The sequence below is a fragment of the Tachysurus fulvidraco genome, chromosome 5, assembly GCF_022655615.1.
Source record: "Tachysurus fulvidraco isolate hzauxx_2018 chromosome 5, HZAU_PFXX_2.0, whole genome shotgun sequence".
Lineage (NCBI taxonomy): Eukaryota > Metazoa > Chordata > Actinopteri > Siluriformes > Bagridae > Tachysurus > Tachysurus fulvidraco.
Genome location: NC_062522.1, coordinates 26,288,984 through 26,310,174, shown reverse-complemented (window position 1 = coordinate 26,310,174; position 21,191 = coordinate 26,288,984). Strand labels below are relative to the sequence as shown.

At 37.7% G+C, this 21,191-nt stretch overlaps 1 protein-coding gene across 6 annotated transcripts in view; it reads right to left on the bottom strand.

The window, feature by feature from the left end:
- The window catches only part of caskb (calcium/calmodulin-dependent serine protein kinase b), a 61,502-nt gene that overhangs the window by 7,424 nt on the left and 32,887 nt on the right, over nt 1-21,191 (bottom strand). For 4 of the 6 annotated variants that reach the window (XM_027133414.2, XM_027133418.2, XM_027133413.2 and 1 more), the window contains 12 exons: nt 20,776-20,875; nt 18,550-18,567; nt 17,927-18,048; nt 14,759-14,917; nt 12,449-12,637; nt 6,869-6,947; nt 6,630-6,715; nt 6,392-6,460; nt 6,109-6,177; nt 5,121-5,156; nt 4,769-4,807; nt 4,160-4,356 (listed from right to left, as the gene is read on the bottom strand). In XM_027133414.2, coding sequence (XP_026989215.1) covers nt 4,160-4,356; nt 4,769-4,807; nt 5,121-5,156; nt 6,109-6,177; nt 6,392-6,460; nt 6,630-6,715; nt 6,869-6,947; nt 12,449-12,637; nt 14,759-14,917; nt 17,927-18,048; nt 18,550-18,567; nt 20,776-20,875 — 1,163 coding nt within the window. The remainder of the gene's footprint in view (nt 1-4,159; nt 4,357-4,768; nt 4,808-5,120; nt 5,157-6,108; nt 6,178-6,391; nt 6,461-6,629; nt 6,716-6,868; nt 6,948-12,448; nt 12,638-14,758; nt 14,918-17,926; nt 18,049-18,549; nt 18,568-20,775; nt 20,876-21,191) is intronic. The other 2 variants (XM_027133420.2, XM_027133415.2) reach the window with 1 other exon arrangement.

Sequence of the window (21,191 nt, the reverse complement as noted above, 5' to 3'; positions counted from 1 at the left end):
CTTGTTAATGTATGCAGTGCAGTGATGGCAAGTTTTTCAACTTCACTTACTGCTTTTCAACTTCACTTACACATAAACAGGATCCTGCTTTTATGAATTTGAGGAATATTACAAACACTCTCCAATTTCCCTACAACCAAAGGATTAGGGTGGCAATTATACAAATCACTCATGTAACCAAAAAGTATGTTTCACATGCTTAACTTCAGGAGTCTCATTTATCAAAACATTAATTAGGGAGGAAATAATCTCATTCTGCAGCCATAAGGGGAAAAAATAGAAATCCAATGTACAGAAAAAAAAGAGAGAAGTCTATTTAGTCTCTTATATGCCTACAGATGAAATCCTCAAAGTAGTTAGTATGATCACCTTACTTTTCATCACATTATTAATAATATTTTCACTGTAACCAATTATATTACACTAACTAACAAATTACCCAAATACAGTACCACACTGTTAGACATTGAACAGACATTACAGATTTGTTCACAACTCTTGACCAGTTACAAGAGAAATATGACACCTCACCAGCTTTTTTCCCCAATAACTTCAAATGAAAGATTTCATGAAAGAAAAATTCCTTTTTTTAATATAATTTCACTGAGATCCAAGAAAATCACAATCATGTAAAAGTAACATCTGTCCCAGCATCAGCACTCAACCTGGAGAACACATATGCTCTATGTCTTGTAATACTCCATCTCAGTTAAAACATTATAAGATTTTACATAGGGTTACATTTCACCAAACAAATGATATAGTATCGGTTTGAGCAATACCAACTTGTATAAATCCATGATTACTGATCATGTCTACATAACCAGCCCTTCTAGCTGGAGGTCTTGAACAAGCTGTCTGAGATCCTCAGCATCAGCATCCAAAACTGCTCTTCCATTACAATACTGAGTGATCTATCATCACTTAATACTCCAAAAATATGAACTATTTATAACAAAATTGAGGATAAGTCATAAGTTATAGATGTTTATAAACCCCATACATCTAAATTGCTTTGGTAATGCTAATTAGATAAACTTCTTCAACAGTAAAGTTCCTGCAAAATGTAGACTTATGTAGGCTTATAATTGGTAAAATGGTATACTTGTCACTCTTTTTTTTATGAGTTATTTGCCTAAGGAATAAATATAATCAGGCGTCATCGGGCATCATGACCTGGACGGAGTGCCAAATCGCAGAGCACACACACTCTCATTCACTCACACACTACGGACAATTTTCCAGAGATGTCAATCAACCTACATGTACCATGCATGTCTTTGGGCCGGGGGAGGAAACCGGAGTACACGGAGGAAACCCCCGAGGCACGGGGAGAACATGCAAACTCCACACACACAGACCCCTTTAAATTTTTCACTCTGTTTCATTGCAGCCATTTGCTAAAAATCAAAAAAGTTGATTTTATTTCTCATTAATGTACACTCAGCACCCCCATCTTGACATGTAGAAATTTTTGCAAATTTATTAAAAAAGAACTGAAAAAAACTGAAATATCACATGGTCATAAGTATTCAGACCCTTTGCTGTGTCACTCATATTTAACTCACATGCTGTCCATTTCTTCTGATCCTCCTTGAGATGGTTATACTCCTTCATTGGAGTCAAGCTGTGTTTAATTAAACTTTCAATTCAATTCAAGTTTATTTGTATAGCGCTTTTTACAATAGACATTGTCTCAAAGCAGCTTTACAGAACATAAACATAGAGCAGAAGGTAAACATAATTAATGATAAAGGAAAAACGAATAATAAAAGAAATAAGAATTAACAGAATAAAAATTCTAGATTATTATTAGATATATATAGTTCACAATCTGTATGTATTTATCCCCCTATGAGCAAGTCTGAGGTGACTCAGGCAGCAGTGTCAAGGAAAAACTCCCTTAAATTGGTAAAGGAAGAAACCTTGAGAGGAACCGGACTCAAGGGGAACCCATCCTCATATGGGTGACACTGGGGTGTGATTGTAATATACAGTCAGTTAAATGTTGTATTGGTGTAAGGATCATGGACTTCGCATCTCCTTAGTATCACAGAGTCTAACTGGAGATGTCTCAGGATTCTTAGAGTCGGCCTCGGCTCAGTGGACGTCCAAAGGCTTCGTCCCACAGAGGACGTTGGGAGCTGGTACTGTGTTTCGATGCCTCGGGATAGGTACAAAGAGAGAAGCAGTGGAAAGGGATTAACATATCTGCTGTTCATAAAAATGTGCAGGTCTGATGTACTGGTGCATGATACTATAGGATGTTTTATGTGTACGCCTGACTAAAGAGATGAGTTTTTAATCTACGTTTAAACTGGGAAAGTGTGTCTGAGCCCTGAACACTATCAGGAAGACTATTCCAAAGTTTGGGAGCTAGATAAGAAAACGCTCTACCACCTTTAGTAGACTTGATTAGGAAAGGCACACATCTGTCTATATAAGACCTTACAGCTCACAGTGTATGTCAGAGCAAAATGAGAATCATTAGGTCGAAGGAACTGCCCATGGAGCTCAGAGACAGAATTGTGGCAAGGCATGGATCTGGCCAAGGTTACAAAAGAATTTCTGCAGCACTCAAGGTTCCTAAGAGCACAGTGGCCTCCATAATCCTTAAATGGAAGAAGTTTGGGACGACCAGAACTCTTCCTAGACCTGGCCGTCTAGCCAAACTGAGCAATCGTGGGAGAGAGGTAAAGAAGATCACTGTGGCTGAGCTCCAGAGATACAGTAGGGAGAAGGGAGAAAGTTCCAGAAAGTGAACTATCATTGCAGCCCTCCACCAGTCGGGGCTCTATGGCAGAGTGGCCCGACGGAAGCCTCTCCTCAGTGCAAGAGATATGAAAGCCCACATACAGTAGAGTTTGTCAAAAAACACATGAAGGACTCCCAGACTATGAGAAATAAGATCCTCTGGTCTGATTGGCGTTAATTCTAAGCAGTATGTGTGGAGAAAACCAGGCACAGCTCATCACCTGCCCAATACAATCCCAACAGTGAAACATGGTGGTGGCAGCATCATGCAATGAGGGTGTTTTTCAGCTGCAGGGACAGGACGACTGGTTGCAATTGAAGGAAAGATGAATGCGGCCAAGTACAGAGATATCCTTGAAGAAAACCTCTTTCAGAGTGCTCAGGCCAAAGGTTCACCTTCCAACAAGACAATGACCCTAAGCACACAGCTAAAATAACAAAGGAGTGGCTTCGGAACAACTCTGTGACCATTCTTGACTGGCCCAGCCAGAGCCCTGACCTAAACCCAATTGAGCATCTCTGGAGAGACCTGAAAATGGCTGTCCACCAACGTTCACCATCGAACCTGAGAGAACTGTAAAAGATCTGCAAGGAAGAATAGCAGAGGATCCCCAAATCCAGGTGTGGAAAACTTGTTGCATCTGTCTCAAGAAGACTCATGGCTGTACTAGCTCAAAAGGGTGCTCCTACTCAGTACTGAGCAAAGGGTCTGAATACCATGTGATATTTCAGTTTTTCTTTTTTAATAAATTTGCAAAAAATTCTACATGTCTGTTTTTTTCTGTCAAGATGGGGTGCTGAGTGTACATTAATGAGAAATAAAATGAACTTTTTTGAAAAATGGCAAATGGCTACAATGAAATAAAGAGAGTGAAAAATTTAAAGGGGTCTGAATGAAACTTTTCATTATTTTTGTCACAACTGTTTGGAAATATGGCCACTCTGTTTTGTTCCCAATTTCTCTCTGCCTGGTGGCTAAGGCCCTAGAACTGAGAGCAATTAAAGTTGTAGTGGCAAACAACTCAACTGATTTTACATTACATTATGTCTGTGGTGCCTGCGTCACATTTTAGTTATTATGCTGGCAGTCAAATGGTGATATATTGACAATAAATGGAATGGAAGCTCCTTGTAATCAGTTTAGCCACAGTTACACTTGTGTATACACATACTGACACTGAAGAAAATTTTGATAAATCACATTCTCTGCTTAGAAACTGTGTGCATGTCTGTTGATAAATGAGACCCCTGCTAGATTACACTGATTATGACAACAACAATGGTGAAAAGTTGTAGAGAAAAGCTAAAGTAACTTGTATGTACTATTGTGACTTCCATGACACTCCACATAAGCAATAAAAATGCTTTAAAAAATCTGTTTGAATAAGAGTTATAAGAATCTCACCACTCCTGCAGCTCAGGAGAAGGAATGAGTCCAGCTGTACCATTCTTCATGTTCTCCAGTTTGCCCTGCCACCAGTTGTGGTCATCCTTACTTATAATCTGGATTATGTCACCAACCCGGAAGCGAATACCTGCTTCTTTACATGGGATGAGGTCATCTTTGGCTGGGTCATACTCAAACTGTGCACGTACAAATATCTGTAGACAAAATTTATTAAAAAAATAAATAAGAAGAAACAAAGGGTAACAAAGGATAGGAGAGGACAGCAATAAGCAGAAGAGAAAAAAAAAAGAAATACAGGACATGACCAAAGAGAAAAAGCAGAGATAAAAATACAGAAGTAACTTGACTGAAGGAGGTTTGCAACAAATAGGGACACTTAGAACTAAAACAAAGGTCATGTCACCATGTTGTTTCACACACACACACACACACACACACACACACACACACACACACACACACACATAAAAGAAGTGGACCTACAATAAGGGAGCCTTATGAAACAGAAAAGTTTAAGGCCAATGGGATGAGATGGAGCTTAGTGTATTAAGGTTTCCCCTAAGTGGGAAAGACTACAGTAATCAGATCTCCTCTGAAGATACATACCTTCATGGACAATTTATCCTTGACTGCAGGTCTGGAGATCTAAAGGATCATGCATGCGCGCACATACACACACAGGCACACACACACACACACACACGTCACACAGTATTGACCGGACTAAAGGAAGGTATGTACAGTAGGTAAAAGAAAAGACCACCACATCATGATTAGGCCTGGAGTTGGACTTATTAGTTAACCTCACTATCTGAAGGTGAACTTATAAAAACACTCACATTCATGAGGCTGGGTGAACACAGATTTCATAAACACACACACTCAGAGATTCAGGTGAATTGTAGTTTAAAGAGCAACCAATTAAGTAAACCAAAGGCTATGTTTAAAAGATGCTCACCTGTCGACCTTTGGGTTGGATAGTTGCTGGCAAGTCCTGAAAATAACATTTCGATCCATTAGTATTTCTGTTAGGAATGTCTGCTATATTAACTCCAACCATAAATAAGTTACAAATCAAAGAATATACAGTTGGATTGGAAAGTATTAAACATTCTTTGCACATTTTACTGTGTTATGGATTTCATGACATTACATCTTGCATATAACCTGAAATAACAATATTCTCAGATGAAATAAGACACCGTAATGAGTTAACTAAACAATATTAGAATTTTAAAGTTTAATTAAAAATTCATATTGAAATGTCTATGAATCTAGATTATAGGAAGCATATTTCACTATAGGTGCCTTCAGAAGTTACCAAACACCACCTATAACCTGTAGGTATAAAATATTCACCAATATGCACCAATAAAATGTTAAAATAAATGCTAATTGTTGCTTAATTATTTGCATAACATGGGAATCTATTAATTTATCACAAATAATTTGTTAACAATTTTTTTTATTTATAAATGAGTCCATTGGGTTTTTTTTTCTAAGGCAACTTTTCTTTGCATTTTATTTACATTTCTTAAGAACTTTAGATCTGGGAAAGGGGATAATACAAAAGTAACTGGGTTAGAAAGACAAAATGCCATATCTGATTGAAAGCAGGTACTGTTTAATACCATCCTACAACTACAGTAGATCTGAAAGTCCACAAGCGGCCCAGCCCACACTCAGATTTTAACTCCATAGAGCATTTGTGGAAAGATCTGAAGACTGAAATTCTCCGATCCTCCCTATGTAATCTGACTATGCTTGATAGGATCTGCCATGAACAGCGAGAGAAACTAACGAAATCTGTGTGTGCAGTGCCTCTAGGGACCTACCCATTATGGAGCTTAAAAAAAGCCATATTAATCAATTAATTAAACATACAACACAAAAAACATGCAAAACACCACAACAATTGAACAAAGAACTCTGAATGAATAACTTGCCAAAATAGAGCTGGTGACACTAGCATGACCATTGGCAGGAGAATGTCTGGTCAGGTCAGGTGAGTCCTTCTATAATAGGATACTGTATTTATCAATATGGCAAATAAAACAATAAGACACCTATTAAACTGTCTAGAAGAGAAGCAAGAGAGGAGAATAAGGTACTCCATATTATTATTAGAGTTACTTAGTAACATAGCATGAGTAAATAGCTTATAAAGGATGATATAAAAGATATTTTTGTATGAATATTTCTTATCATTATTATTATAAAGACACTTACATCACAAGAAAGGGATTGGCTGCGATAACTCGGAACAATTTTGAATGTGATACTTCCACGCATCTCCCTCTGTGTACAATGAAAAAATGTTTTGAAGGATCACAGGCTTTTCACTTTTTCTTAAACACCAACACTCAGTATATCAGAGCAACAGTTGAGTCTTCATACCAGTTCCAACAAAGATAAACAGTCTACCCATCGCCATGTGTTCACTTACAGTAGCATGTTTTTCACATACCAACATTTTCTGAAGCTGCTCCACCGTCTGATTGGCTACACTGATGCCATTAATCTCACGAATTTCATCACCCACATGCAGCGTTCCTGCAGTTGACACATGCGATAAACATAAATCTAGCATTCATATGGTGTGAGCACACTGAAAAATCCATCATCATAAAGCAGTAGCTATAAACAAACAACTAGCCCACAAATAGTAACCTCCATTATGTGGAACAGTAATGACATGAGCATTACCTTGCCTGTGGATCATTCCTCCATGCATAATACGAGCTACGATGCAGTGGTTCAGATCGTTCATTTTTAGAGTGATGCCCTGTAAAAAAGAACAAGAGTCTAATAACACAAAACCCTTTCATTTTACATTATGAAGTAAGTCATTTTAGTTCATGTCTGTTTAAAAAATCACTTATGATACAAATACTAGGTTGGTTGTGTATTAGCAAACTTAAACACTGTAATCATTAACAAACCATTGTGATATATCATAGAATACACATTGCACATTTTAACCATTTAAATTTAGATTTAAAATGTTCCAAGAAACAAGTTTCTGTTCTCACCATCATTATAGCTTATAGTTGTGATAAACATTGTTCGCCAGCGAACACACACACACACACACACACACACACACACACACACACACACACACACACTAAACTGTAGCTAGTCTCTTACTTGCTAACTGCATTTCACTGATTTTGTATTTGCTCTCTGCATACTGACAAGTTAAATCTAATATAAACTTTGAATTAAACTTAATTTAAAGGCTGATTACATCACACTTAATACTTTTGTCACATGCCCTGTGACAAAGCTTGTTATTGAAATATTAATAAGCAACAACAGCAAACATAACCACAGAAAATATTTCTCTCTTGTCCGAAAATTAACAGAATGGATCCTTCACAATGACCCACTATATACACAGACCCACTATATATTATACTACTACTACTACTACTACTACTACTACTACTACTACTACTACAACTGCTACTACAACTAACACTACTACTAATAATAATAATAACAACAGATCATTGATAATGTGACATTTCTACTAGGATACGTTTAACATTTATAAAAAGGATTCTTGGTTATTACACTTTGTAATAATCATGGTGCTTTGCAAAGTAGATCAACACAAGTTTTGAGTACAGAGAAGACTGTACTTTCTGGTTTCCCTGTAAAATATCAAGCTGTATACTTTTAAGCAGAAAGAGAGAGAGAGAGAGAGAGAGAGAGAGAGAGAGAGAGAGAGAGAGAGAGAGAGAGAGAGAGAGAGAGAGAGAACTAGTACAGAGAGGCTTCAGTGACTCAGACACACTGTGAAAATGTGGTGAGAAAAAAATCCATCTTGGAAATGCACATGTCGAACCTTAAGGCTGATGGACTACAACAGCAGAAGCATTGAACCACATCAAATTGTAGTTCTGTCAGCCTAGAACAAAAGGCTGAGGCTGATGTGGGCACAGGCTCACCAAAACTGGTCAGCTCAAGACTGAAATATATAGCCTGGTCAGATTGATCTCAGTTTCTGCTGAGGCACAAATGAGATGGTAAGATCAGAATTTTGTGCCAACATGAATCCAAGGGCCCAACTGGGCTCAAGTGTTTAGGGGTCTGGGTTGCTCAGAAGGTCAGGGTCCAATACCCAGCACCATCAAGCTGACACTGCAATTGAGCAAGGTCCCAAACCTGCACTGCTCCAGGGCCTCTGTATCATAGCCCAACTTACCCAGCTTTTACTGTATGTGTAGCAATAATAAAGGTTTCTACTTGTTGTGTCCATTGTACAGACTATTAAAGGTGGTGTGGAGAATGTTTCATTGGCTTATGGACCCATTAATACCAGACAAACATCACTTAATTGCCACAGCCTATTTGAGTGTTGTTGCAAACCATTTGCATGCGTTCATAGCCACAGTTTACCCATTTTCTAATGGATACAGCCAGGATGATAATGCACCATGTCACAAAGCAATAGCTGCTCAAACTGGCTTCAGGTACATGAAAATGTAATGCTCTTCAAGATCTGAATACAATAGATCTTCTGTGAGATGTAGAAAAATGGGAGATTTGCAGCATGAAATGCACCTGAAAATCTGCACTGCAATCATGTCAACATGAACCAGAATATGAAAGGCATATGGCTAGAACAACTTGCTTTCCAGTCCATAGCTCTTTGTTGTTTTATGTAGCACCTTGGTTCTGGAGAAATGTTGTTGATGTTGATGTACTATGTCAGCTATATATGGTTGAAATGACAAACGCTTCTTGACTTGACTTAAATATTTTCAAAGTCTTGTGAAACCCACAATCATAAGGCTGTTTTGAGAGAAGAGAGAGGTCTTTCCCAGTATAAGTATAGTATCCCTAATAAATTGCTTGGTGGTTGTAAGTGATTACACACTATCTTGTCGCTCAAATGTTCCACAACATTAAATCAAAGTACAAAACTCTAAAATGTGTGAAAGATTGTACCTAAATTAAATATTGAGTGTTCAAATCGCAATAACATTCTACGCCATGCTTTTAAACAAGACACTTTAAGGATGTATTCAACCAGCACATCAAAATCAAACCCCTACTTCCCGCTACCCCAAAGAGTCATTTAGGGCATATAGTATTTGCTATTTTTTTCATCCTTATTTCATTGTGAACATTGTGGTGATTTCTACAGTATCATACAGTTGCATGCAAAAGTTTAGGAACCCCTGACAATTTCCATGATTTTCATTAAAAATATTTGGGTGTTTGGATCAGCAATTTCATTTTGATTATCAAATAACTGAAGGACACAGTAAAATTTCAGTAGTGAAATGAGGTTTATTGGATTAACAGAAAATGCGCAATATGCATAAAAACAAAATTAGACAGGTGCATAAATTTGGGCACCCCAACAGAAAAATCACATCAATATTTAGTAGAGCCTTCTTTAGCAGAAATAACAGCCTCTAGATGCTTCCTATAGCCTGTAATGAGTCTCTGGATTCTGGATGAATGTATTTTGGACCATTCCTCCTTACAAAACATCTCCAGTTCAGTTAGGTTTGATGGTTGCCGAGCATGGACAGCCCGCTTCAAATCACCCCACAGATCAATGATATTCAGGTCTGGGGACTGGGATGGCCATTCCAGAACAATGTACTTGTTCCTCTGCATAAATGCCCAAGTAGATTTTGAGCAGTGTTTTGATTTGTTGTCTTGTTGAAATATCCAGCCCCGGCGTAACTTCATCTTTGTGACTGATTCCTCAACATTATTCTCAAGAATGTTCTGATATTGAGTGGAATCCATGTGACCCTCTCAACTTTAACCAGATTCCCAGTACCGGCACTGGCCACACAGCCCCACAGCATGATGGAACCTCCACCAAATTTTACTGTGGTTTGCAAGTGTTTTTCTTGGAATGCTGTGTTCTTTTGCCACCATAACGCCCCTTGTTATGACCAAATAACTCAATCTTTGTTTCATCACTCCACAGCACCTTATTCCAAAATGAAGCTTGTCCAAATGTGTGTTTGCATACCTCAAGCGACTCAGTTTGTGGCGTGTGTGCAGAAACGGCTTCTTTCGCATCACTCTCCTGTACAGCTTCACCTTGTGCAAAGTGTGCTGAATTGTTGAACAATGCACAGTGACACCATCTGCAGCAAGTTGATGTTGTAGGTCTTTGGAAGTGGTCTGTGGGCTGTTTTTGACCGTTCTCACCATCTTTCGCCTTTGCCTCTCCAATATTTTACGTGGCCTGCCACTTCTGGCCTTAACAAGAACTGTTCCTGTGGTCTTCCATTTCCTCACTATGTTCCTCACAGTGGACACTGATAGCTTATATCTCGATAACTTATATATGCGATAACTTTTTATAGCCTTCCCCTAAACCATAATGTTGAACAATCTTTGTTTTCACAGGGTTTTTCCTACACTGAAAATTTTTTGGCGGCCGCCAAAACGATTTTTTGTCCCGCCAAAGTGGACCAAAACCTTATTTGAACTGTAATTGGGTTTTGTGAGTGAAGCAGGCTACTGACGGAGTGACGGAGAGAACAAGCACAGAACCACCCCCCGCCCCCGCGCGGGAACTCTCCGTCTTCAGTTCTGTCTTTGCTCTCTCAATCGCATCAAAATCCTGATCCTAAAGGTCGGAAGACCGAATCCATGTTTCACGCGGTGCATTCTGAGAATATTTTTGCTGAATTGGGTGTGAATTGCCTTAAAAAGTTGCCTTATCTTCTCTTACAACTTGTGACAAGCATTCCACACATGCAGCTGACATAACTTTAAATAAATGCAAAAAAAAAAAATCTATCCAGTTATGAAGTGTTTTGTGTGCGTGTGTGTTGACAAATCTTTCGCAATGTCCTAACAGCCAGGATTCCCACACAACACGTCCGCTAAAATCCGATTCCCGACCTAATGACTCCTTTGAGCCGATTCATTATAATGAATGGTTAAAGCAATTGGTCTGCCCGTCAGTGTCTGAATCGGTGCATAACAAATCGTTACTTCTTAGAACATACACATCTGAAATGAGAAAGTACGTGTGCTTACACCATTTAGCAAGAGTAGTTAGTAAAATTTAGCCTTAATAATCCACAGTATGTATAGGCCTATGACAAATGTGTAATAAATTACCTATAAAATAATTTAGTTTAAAGCTAGACTGGAGTGAGATGAAACTAGATCAAAGCACAAAGCAAGCTGTTGAGGGCTAGCTGCTAATTTTATTCAATTTTATATGGTAAAAAATTACACTATTACACCTTTTAACGCTACGTTTTTAATGCTACTTTTTAATTGATATGATTATATTAAAATGAAAAAGTACCAACATTTAGACGTATACTGCAAGGTGGCTGTGGATGGGCCCCATCGGGATGAAATCGACTACAGAGATCTTGTAAAACGGTTCTTCAGCGTTAATAAAAAGAGACGAGTTAAAATTTTCATCTGCAGGCTGTGATATTTGTAAATAGATAAATTATGATACCTTTGACATTTCAAATATGCTTTGGTATTGATGATGTTTACATGTAAAATAAGTTGTAATTGCTTTCTTTTACTATCTAGCCTGACATTGATCGTTTTTCATGAATAAATAGGATAAGAAAAAAAATCACAAACTGTTTCTTTGTATTTGTTTTAAATTTAACATTTATTGTTAATATTGGGCTTGTGGATCATGTGGGTACTAGGGTACTCTTTGTTTTGACCTAGGAAAAACCCTGTTTCAGGTCATGTGAGAGTTGTTTTGAGGCCTCCATATTGCCACACTTCAGAGGAGAGTCAAAGAGAACAACAACTTGCAATTGGCCACCTTAAATAACTTTTCTCATGATTGGATGCACCTGTCTATGAAGTTCAAGGCTTAATGAGCTCACCAAAACCAATTGTGTGTTCCAATTAATCAGTGCTAAATAGTTACAGGTATTCAAATCAACAAAATGGCAAGGGTACCCAAATTTATGCACCTGTCTAACTTGTTTGATGCATATTGTGCATTTTCTGTTAATCCAATAAACCTCATTTCACTGCTGAAATATCACTGTGTCCTTCAGTTATTTGATAGATCAAAATTAAATTGTTGATCCAAACACCCAAATATTTATAAATGAAAATCATGTAAATTGGCAGGGGTTCCTAAACAATATTTGTACAATATTTGATTATTTGAAAGATTCAGCAGTAAAAGACTTCCCTTTACTTTAATTTACTGCTGAAACTTTCAAATTGTCAATTATTGTATTGTACAATGCAGAAAAATGTAAATGAATCTTTCCAGAAAATATCAAATGAATGTTTAAATACCATAGGTTCATCTGTGTTCTTCTGGAATTGCACCAGCCGAACCCGGGTGACATTCTCAAGGTCCATGTCTCCATTGACACTCTCAGGTGAATCACCATTCAGGTAGGGTGAGGTGGGAGGGGGGGTGACCCTTAGAGCCTCATCACTGTACACTTCATGAGCCACAACATCATGTGTTTGCAGCAATGCCTGTCAACAACAGTAACATCCCCATCAGCACAATCCTTATCATCATAATCATAATCATCAAATAGAATACTAGTGCACATTGTTGTGGTTATTTTTCCAGGAACAGCAAGAGTTTAAATCTGCCTTGCATTCAGATTTAACATGTTATATATATATATATATATATATATATATATATATATATATATATATATATATATATATATATAAAATTATATACACTGTGTGTGTCAAACTAGGGATGTTTTTAGTTCTAACTCTTAAAAGTTTTAATTGCAATAATTTGTGCTACAATGGTTACTGTTCTCTAATTTTGATCATTGTGTTTTCCAGTTTAATTTTGATCCTTTTCTTTATAAAGATAATTCTAATTCTATTTTTTTCGATTTATTCTATTTTACATAAAGAACAACTGAAAAGAATTTCACTAGATGTTGTAATCTGTATGTTTGTGCTACAGTAGTTGCTGGCTATGATAGAGTGGTGTCTGAACCCACAGTGTACTGCAGTTTGCTAAATGCAGGGTTGTGTATCTGTCAGAATTCCCAGGCTGACTTGTGTGCACTGTTAACAGCACCTATAATGGGCATGTAAGCATTATCAAGTCGTGGCCTAATGGTTAGAGAGTCTGACTCGTAATCCTAAGGTGATGGTGCCCTTAAGCAAGGCACCGAACCCCCCAACTGCTCCCCGGGCGCCGCAGCATAAATGGCTGCCCACTGCTCCGGGTGTGTGTTCACGGTGTGTGTGTTCACTCCTATGTGTGTGCACTTTGGATGGGTCAAATGCAGAGAACAAATTCTGAGTATGGGTCACCATACTTAGCCGTATGTCACGTCACTTTCACTTTCATTATATAACTGAACCATGGAGAAACAAAAGAAGGTGGTCTGCTCTGATTAATTATGCTTTCTTTTATGTCATGTGAATGACCGGGTGTATGTGCTTTGCTAACCTGGAGACGAAATGGAACCAGAATGCGTTGTGGGAAGAAGGCAAACAGGCAGCGTGATGCCCTGGGCAGTGTTCTGCTGGGAAACCTTATGTCCTGGCATTCATGTGTATGTTACTTCAACATGCGCCACCTACCTAAACACTAATCTCTTATAGAGTCCATGCCTCAAAGGGTCAGAACTGTTTTGGTTGTACAAGGGGTAGCCATCCAATATTTGGCAGGTGGTTTTAATGTTATTGCTGATTGGTGTACAAACATGTAATGATTCTAAAAACTCAATCTAATCCTGTCACTCAGAGAGTATTTCACTTCAGGCAGACAGGATATTCTTCTTTAGATAATATATCAACATTCAATTCAATTCAAATTGTCTTGAAGCAACTTTATGGAAGTATAGAAACAGAATAAAACCATTTTTAAAGATTAAAATTAAGTTACTATTTATATCTCATGTCTGTCCCTAATGGTGGCAAGGAAAATCTATGATATGAGGAACAAACCTTGAGAGGAACCAGGATCAGAAGGGAACCTCATCCTCATTTAGGTTCATTTCATTTCTTTTCTTTTCCAGCATTTTGTAGACACCCTTATCCACAGTGACTTAAATTTATTCTTGTTTTATACAACTTACAAATAAGAATTAAGGGCCTTGCTTGGAAACAACAGTGGCAGCTTGGTAGACCTGGAATTTGAACTCACAACCTTCCAATCAGTAGTCCAACACCGTAACCACTAAGCTACCACATCGCCCAGGCTGGCAGAATTTGGGTGACACTGGATATTAAATAAGGTAAATGTAAATAATCCTTTCTACAACAGTTTATAATTGTGCAACCAAGAACTAACGAGTCAGCACAAATTCTGACACAGACACCACACTAATTTCTTCATGCCAAAGTCTTCAAATGATCGCTGATGAAGACTCGACCATTAAGCTGAGTGACACAACAGTGGTTCAAAGAACCTCTTTTAGTTTCACCTGATACTGTATCTGTACACATTTCCATGAAAGTTATCCCTCCCTGACTTCAATCTTGTCTCATCCCACTTTCTCCCTAAATGCTCTACACTGCCATGGCAACACTACTGCCCTAATAAGATGGCTTAGCAGACTTCTCAATGTATGTAGTTTGCTTATCTAGTTGCCTTTCTTCTATGTAACTTACCATAAAGTGAGGCTGTGTAAGAATCCGCCGCAACTCTTTTGCTTCCATGTTCTCTGGGTAACAGGAGATTGTCTCCAACACCTCTTTGGCTCTCTGAACAGCATCACTAGGTGGATTTCTGATCTGTGGTGAAGACCTTGTGTTGATCTTGTCATAAAGCTGAAACAGAAAAATTTTGTAATTTTACACTAAAAAACACTGTTCATCTATGATTTGTAGTTTCAAATAAAATTTTGGGAAATTCAATAGCTTTCCAGATTTTTCTTTTTTAAAAAGAAAATATTTCAAAGATCTTTTTTATATAGCATTCTGCAAAAACCCTAACTGTTAATATAACTTTGGTCTTGGATGTTTGTGTTGTGCATCACTGACTTCTGTGAAAAATTCTAAAATTGCAAAAAACACTAAATAATACACTCAATCCAGCAAATAGCACAAAGCCTGGATGAAATTTACGGCCACCTATCAAAAGATTGAAATAAATGTAATTAATAATATAAAGCCATTAGCCATTAGAAATGCATCGGTTTTGACTCTTATTATGGTTTTATCTTTGTAAAACACTAGTTCTTAAAGTGGTATTGTTAAATATCTAGCCTTGAAGTCTATGTTTTTTTTATTTTGTGACATCAGTGGAAAATAACCTTTTTTTTTAACTACCAGAATTTGGAATGTTTTGGAAATTGGAAAAGGTGTCATAGATCACCCTCAACATAATGTACATGTTGAATGGCTCTTTTACAGGATTCATTCCCATGAGGAAACATATGATGGAAACTGTGTATGTTGCAAAGCACCACAACAGCAGCAGAACAATGTTTCTCGACTTTTACCATGGGCTTCCATGCTCTTTATAAAGCTGTTGGTTAAAAAATCCAATCATGTCTTTGAAGAAACAATCTAATGAATTCTTTACGCTGGCTGGTGCTTAGTTCCCCGATTCATTCTTACTTCTTAGTTTCAGCTATTTTAAATATAGTTCAGGATCTTGATCTCCTTCCTCAGCCATTGGTTTTCAATTTCTCTTCTGCTTCCTGATTTCTTCTGACTGACTTTAACACCCCGTCCATGGCTGATAACCATTCCATTTATTTTCTGCCATTCCTGCAAGTGTCACCTAAAATACTGAATCTACTTCTTTCACTGATTCTGTTTTCTTTCACATGTGCAATTTGTAACTTTAACCCCTTTCTTGCACACATTAGGCTTCCAACACATTCCCAAATAAGCTTGTTTGCTTGTAATATAATATTGTATATCATATTTAATATACATTTGTAATATATTGTAATCTAGCCACAGGAGTTGCAAGCCAGTAATTTCTGTGCTGGTCCCAAGCCTGGATAAATAAAGAGGGTTGCATCGAGAAAGGAATCCGGTGTAAAACATGCCAAATTTAAATATGCAAGTCGTCAGTGGGAATCCCATACCGGATCGGTTAAGGCCTGGGTTAACAACGACTGCCAACGGCACTGTTGACCTACAGGGTGCCGGCGGAAATTGGACTACTGTTGGTCGAGGAAGGAGAAGGGTTCGTAGAAAGAGAGAAGAGGTAAGGCAGGTGTACAAGTCTGAGAATAAGGACTCTTAATTTTGGTACAATGACAGGGAAAGGTAGATAGTTGTTGGACATGATAGAGAGAAGGAAGGAAGGAGAACAAAGTATGTAGTATTGGAGGGGGAAACAAAGTGTTCTGTTATGGTGTTTATAGTGAGAGAAATGGGGTAGTATTGATCCTGAAGGATGAGTTTGTGAGGAATGATTTAGAAGTGAAAAGATTCAGACATGGTAGTTAGTTTAAAGTTAGAAATTGAAGGGGTGATGTCATCAGAAGTTGAATGTCATCAGTGGTTATGCTCCACAAGTAGGCTGTGAGTTGGAAGAGAAGGAGAGATTCTGGAGTGAGTTGGATGAGGTGATGGAGAGTGTTCCCAGATGGGAGAGAGTAGAGTTTGGAGCAGATTTCAATGGGCATGTTGGTGAGAGGAACAGAGGGGATGAGGAGGTGATGGGAAGGTTTGGTGTTACTTTCCAGTGCGACGGGGAGTGTGGAAAAGAGGTGAAGAAGCGTGTGCAAGCAGGTTGGAGTGGGTGGAGAAAAGTGTCAGAAGTTTTATGTGACAGAAGAGTGTCAGCAAGAATCAAAGGAAAGGTGTACAAGAAAGTAGTGAGACCAGATATGCTGTATGGGTTAGAGACTGTAGCAGTGAAGAAAAGACATTGAGGCAGAGATTAAGGTAGCAGAGATGAGGATGTTGAGGTTCTCTTTAGGAGTGACGAGAATGGACAGGATTAAGGGGAACAGCTCAGGTTGGCTGTTTTGGGGACAAGGTCAGAGAGGATAGACTGAGATGGTTTGGACATGTGCAAAGGAGGGAGATGGTTATGTTGGTACAAGATTGTTGGGGATAAAGCTGCCAGGTAAAAGGTAAAAAGGAATGCGAAAGAGGAGATAAATGGATGTGTTGAAAGAGGACTAATTTAAGTTAATTGGTGCGAGATTAGAGGATGCCAAGGATGGAGTTAGGTGAAAACAGATTATTTGCTTTGGTGACCCCTAATGGGAAAAGTGGAAAATAGAAGAAGAATATTTAATATTAATGTTTTGTCAACAGAAATATTCACAATAATGGACAATGCTCTGTAGTCCCAATATATAGACAAATAATTAGTGTAGATACTGTATGCAATTGGAAACTTCTGTGTGGAGGTGTGCCTGGGGTGAGAAGTTTACTGAGGAGGGATTGTGGTATAGCTATTTTCTTTATGACTCATATGACCACTTCCTCCCTCCATCTTTTCATTCCAACCACAAACTTATTAGCTGGATTTAAAAAGGAAATACCTGACAGAAGCAAAGACAATGTTCAAGCCAATGCAATGGTTATGACTCAGATAGTGATCAGAAAGTTAAGACAACAGACAAAGAGATACCAAAGTCTTAATTGCTTTCGATTATACAAATGAATAAATGTAGGTCATACTGCATTTAATTTTCCAAAGTCCAAAAAGAAGAAAAAAAACATACAGGGACTGATTAGAATAGAAACATCTGAATGGGTTTCATAGACACTACTAGCAGAAGATTCAGAGAGTGCACAGTCATAAGAATGCAACTGAGATCTAATGTGTATAAGATGTGTAATGTGTTTATGTAAGGTCCTTACATCTAACAGTGTGTGTAAGTGCTGGTCCTGAAAAACACTATGTAGGAAATCCAGATCTTTCTCACTGCAGTCAGTCAAGGCATGGATCTCTTCTAGACTATCCAGAACCTGAGAAACTGCTCCTATAAAACCATACACGCACACACAGACACATGCATAGACATACACATTAAGAAAAAACACAAAAATGTACAATGACAACTTAAACTTCAGAGTGGCAGCATCAAGCTTAATCACACAAAATATCACACACATAATAGGGCAAATAAAACAGGCAAAAGAAGGTCACAAACAAAGGCATTCGGTGTTTTTTTTTCCCCCACATGCAGGTTCATGTTATGTACAATGGAGTCTTAAGACATGGAACAATATATTAGAATGAAAATGAAATAGGTTTAAAACAAATGAAACACTCAGGTTTTAAGGAAAGTACATTCATCAATAATGACATTACAGAGTTACTGTTAATCACGCATTAAGTTAAATGCTGAGTCTCAGCCTAGAGATTGCTCGGATGAGATAATAGCAGGGATAAGCACTGAGGTCAAAAACTGTATTATAGTGAAAGAGCAAAACACATGAGACTGGGTCAGTGATGACATCAGAATCCATGGGATACCTACTTTCTGCAGCAAGCAATCCTACAGGGAGGGCAGCATTAGAACAAATGAGTTTGGAAGAGAGGAGAGAAAATAACACACCAGAAACACACACCCGTTAAAAAAATAGAAATGAGAGAATGATTAAAGAGTGAACACCCAAAAAAGAGACGGATTAAAAAATCTGTAATTGCAAAAACCTCTGATATGGTATATAGACATATATAGTATCGCTTAAAAGTTTATGAACTCTTTAGATATGTCTATTTCATATATTTCATAAATATGACCAAAACATCATCAGATTTTCACACAAGTCCCAAAATCGGACACAACAAACCCAATCAAACAGATCTGACAAATATATCATACTTTGGCATTTTTTTATTCAGAAAAATGTTCCAATATTATAAATATGTGAGAGGCAAAAGTATGTGAACCTCTAGATTTAGTACTTAATTTCAAGGTCAAATTAGAGTCCATCTGATTTCAGTCAATGAGATGACAACCAGGTCTCAATGAGTGTTCTATTTTATGTAAGGAACAGAGATCAGAACAAAGTCAGATGTTCATGACGTGTTTGTAGAAGGGGATCATTGCAAAAACAATGGATATTTCTGATACTTTCCTAGAAGTGCTACACCAACAAAGAGTGGTCACTCCAAAAGCAAGACATGTAATAGTCTGTTGGGACAGAAAGGAACCCATAGTAACTTCTAAGCAACTAAAGGCTTCTTTTACTTTGGCTTTGTTAATGTTTGTGAGTTTGCCATCAGGTGACCACTGAACAACCTTGGTGTGCAAGGCAGTGTTGCAAGGAGAAAGCCACTACTCTTTAAAAACAACATTGCTGCCCATAAAGATTGATAAAGATCATGTGGACAAGCCTGAGGACTATTGAAAATACCATTTTGATGAGAATGAGACCAAAACAAAACCTTTTGTTTTAAAATGAGAAGCATTCTTTTTGGAGAAAGGAATATACTGAATTCCAGCATAAAAACATTATACCGTCTGTGAAACATGGTGGTGGTAGTATCATACTTTGGGTCTATACTGCTGCATCTGGTGCAGGACCGCTTGCCGTTATTGATGGAACAATGAATTCTGAATTAAGCCAGTGAACGTTAGATAAAAATGGCAAGACATCCGTCCATGAACTGAATCTCAAGAAAAAATGGATCATAAACCAAGATGATCACAAGCCCCCGAGTCTGTCTACCAAAGAATGATTAAAGAGGAACAAAGATAATGTTTTAGAATGGACAAGTCAATGTCCTGACTTTGATCCAAAAGAAAAACTGTGGAAGGACCTGAAGCAAGCAGTTCATTTGAGGACACCCACTAAAATCTAAGTGTTGAAGCTCCTCTTTACTGAGGAATGGAATAAAATTATTCTAAGCTGTTGAGAACAACTGATTAAAAGTTACCCAAAACTTACAGTTATTGCTGCACAACGGCTCACAACAGATACTGAAGGCAAAGGTTTACATACTTTTGTCACAGATATGTAATGCTGGATAATTTTTCTCAATAAATAATTGTAGTAGTATAATATTTTTGTCTCATTTGTTTGATTGCGTTCACTTTGTTTACTTCTGATGATGATTTGGGTCATATTTATGCAGAAATATAGGAATTTCTACTAAAGGGTTCACAAACTTTCAAGAAACACTGTATAATACTGGAAAACAGCCGATGACAGGATGAGAACCAGATGAAGCTGCGTAACTGCTTAAATGTTACATAAACATAAGAGATTTATATGGTCTGACAAGAACCTGGACCTCTTGGCTATAGGGCCCTTTTCAGTAGATGTCATTTGATGAGAATTTAACCAATCATTTCTTTTTATTGAAGTAACTACATTTAAAGTTGGCTTTTGAGACAGGGAAGTGGAAGTGATTTCACAATATGTGGCAGGCTTGTTCCTCACCATGTGGCTTTTGCCACTGATTACTATACAAAAACGTGGCAAGATTGAAAAGGCATGGTTTCTGTTTCCTAAAACTTGAAAAGTGAAGACTTTTTGCCACAGATAACAGATATTCAACAGAAAATATGAATTTTTTTTCCATATCAGGTTATACTAAATATTATGTGTGACTGACAAAACCTTTTAACTATTAACTGATTACAAAACATTGTCATCTTAAAGGATGACTAAAGAACAATTATGCCAATTATGCATGATGAAAACAAAAAATCAAACATGATTTTAGGGGAACAGAGGTGTGATAAGTGGTCTACCTGAGGAGGTAGGGTCCTCTGTAAAATCATGAAGTTCTTCTGGTGGGTCACCATAGAAAGAGTTGAATTTATGGCTGGATACAGCAGCCAGCACTGCACCCTAACAAAAAAAAAGAAAGAAACAAAAAAGGTCATCACCTGACAGTTTTACACTCTTTTGATTTAAAGAGAACACATCTTCAATTCAAATTAACTGCAGCTTTTAACCCAGTCGTAATTAAGCATGAAATCCTTGGGCCTGACATTTCCTCTACAAGAAACAGGCAAACAATGCCACATCAAAACACATCTTTTCACCTTTACACAGGCATGAAAATCAAGCTTGCTCAACAAGCTCCTTCACACCAACGGTTTGAACTCACTGTAGGTTCATTTCAATTGTTGTATGAAACCACAAAAAAGAGCTGTTGGTTCTC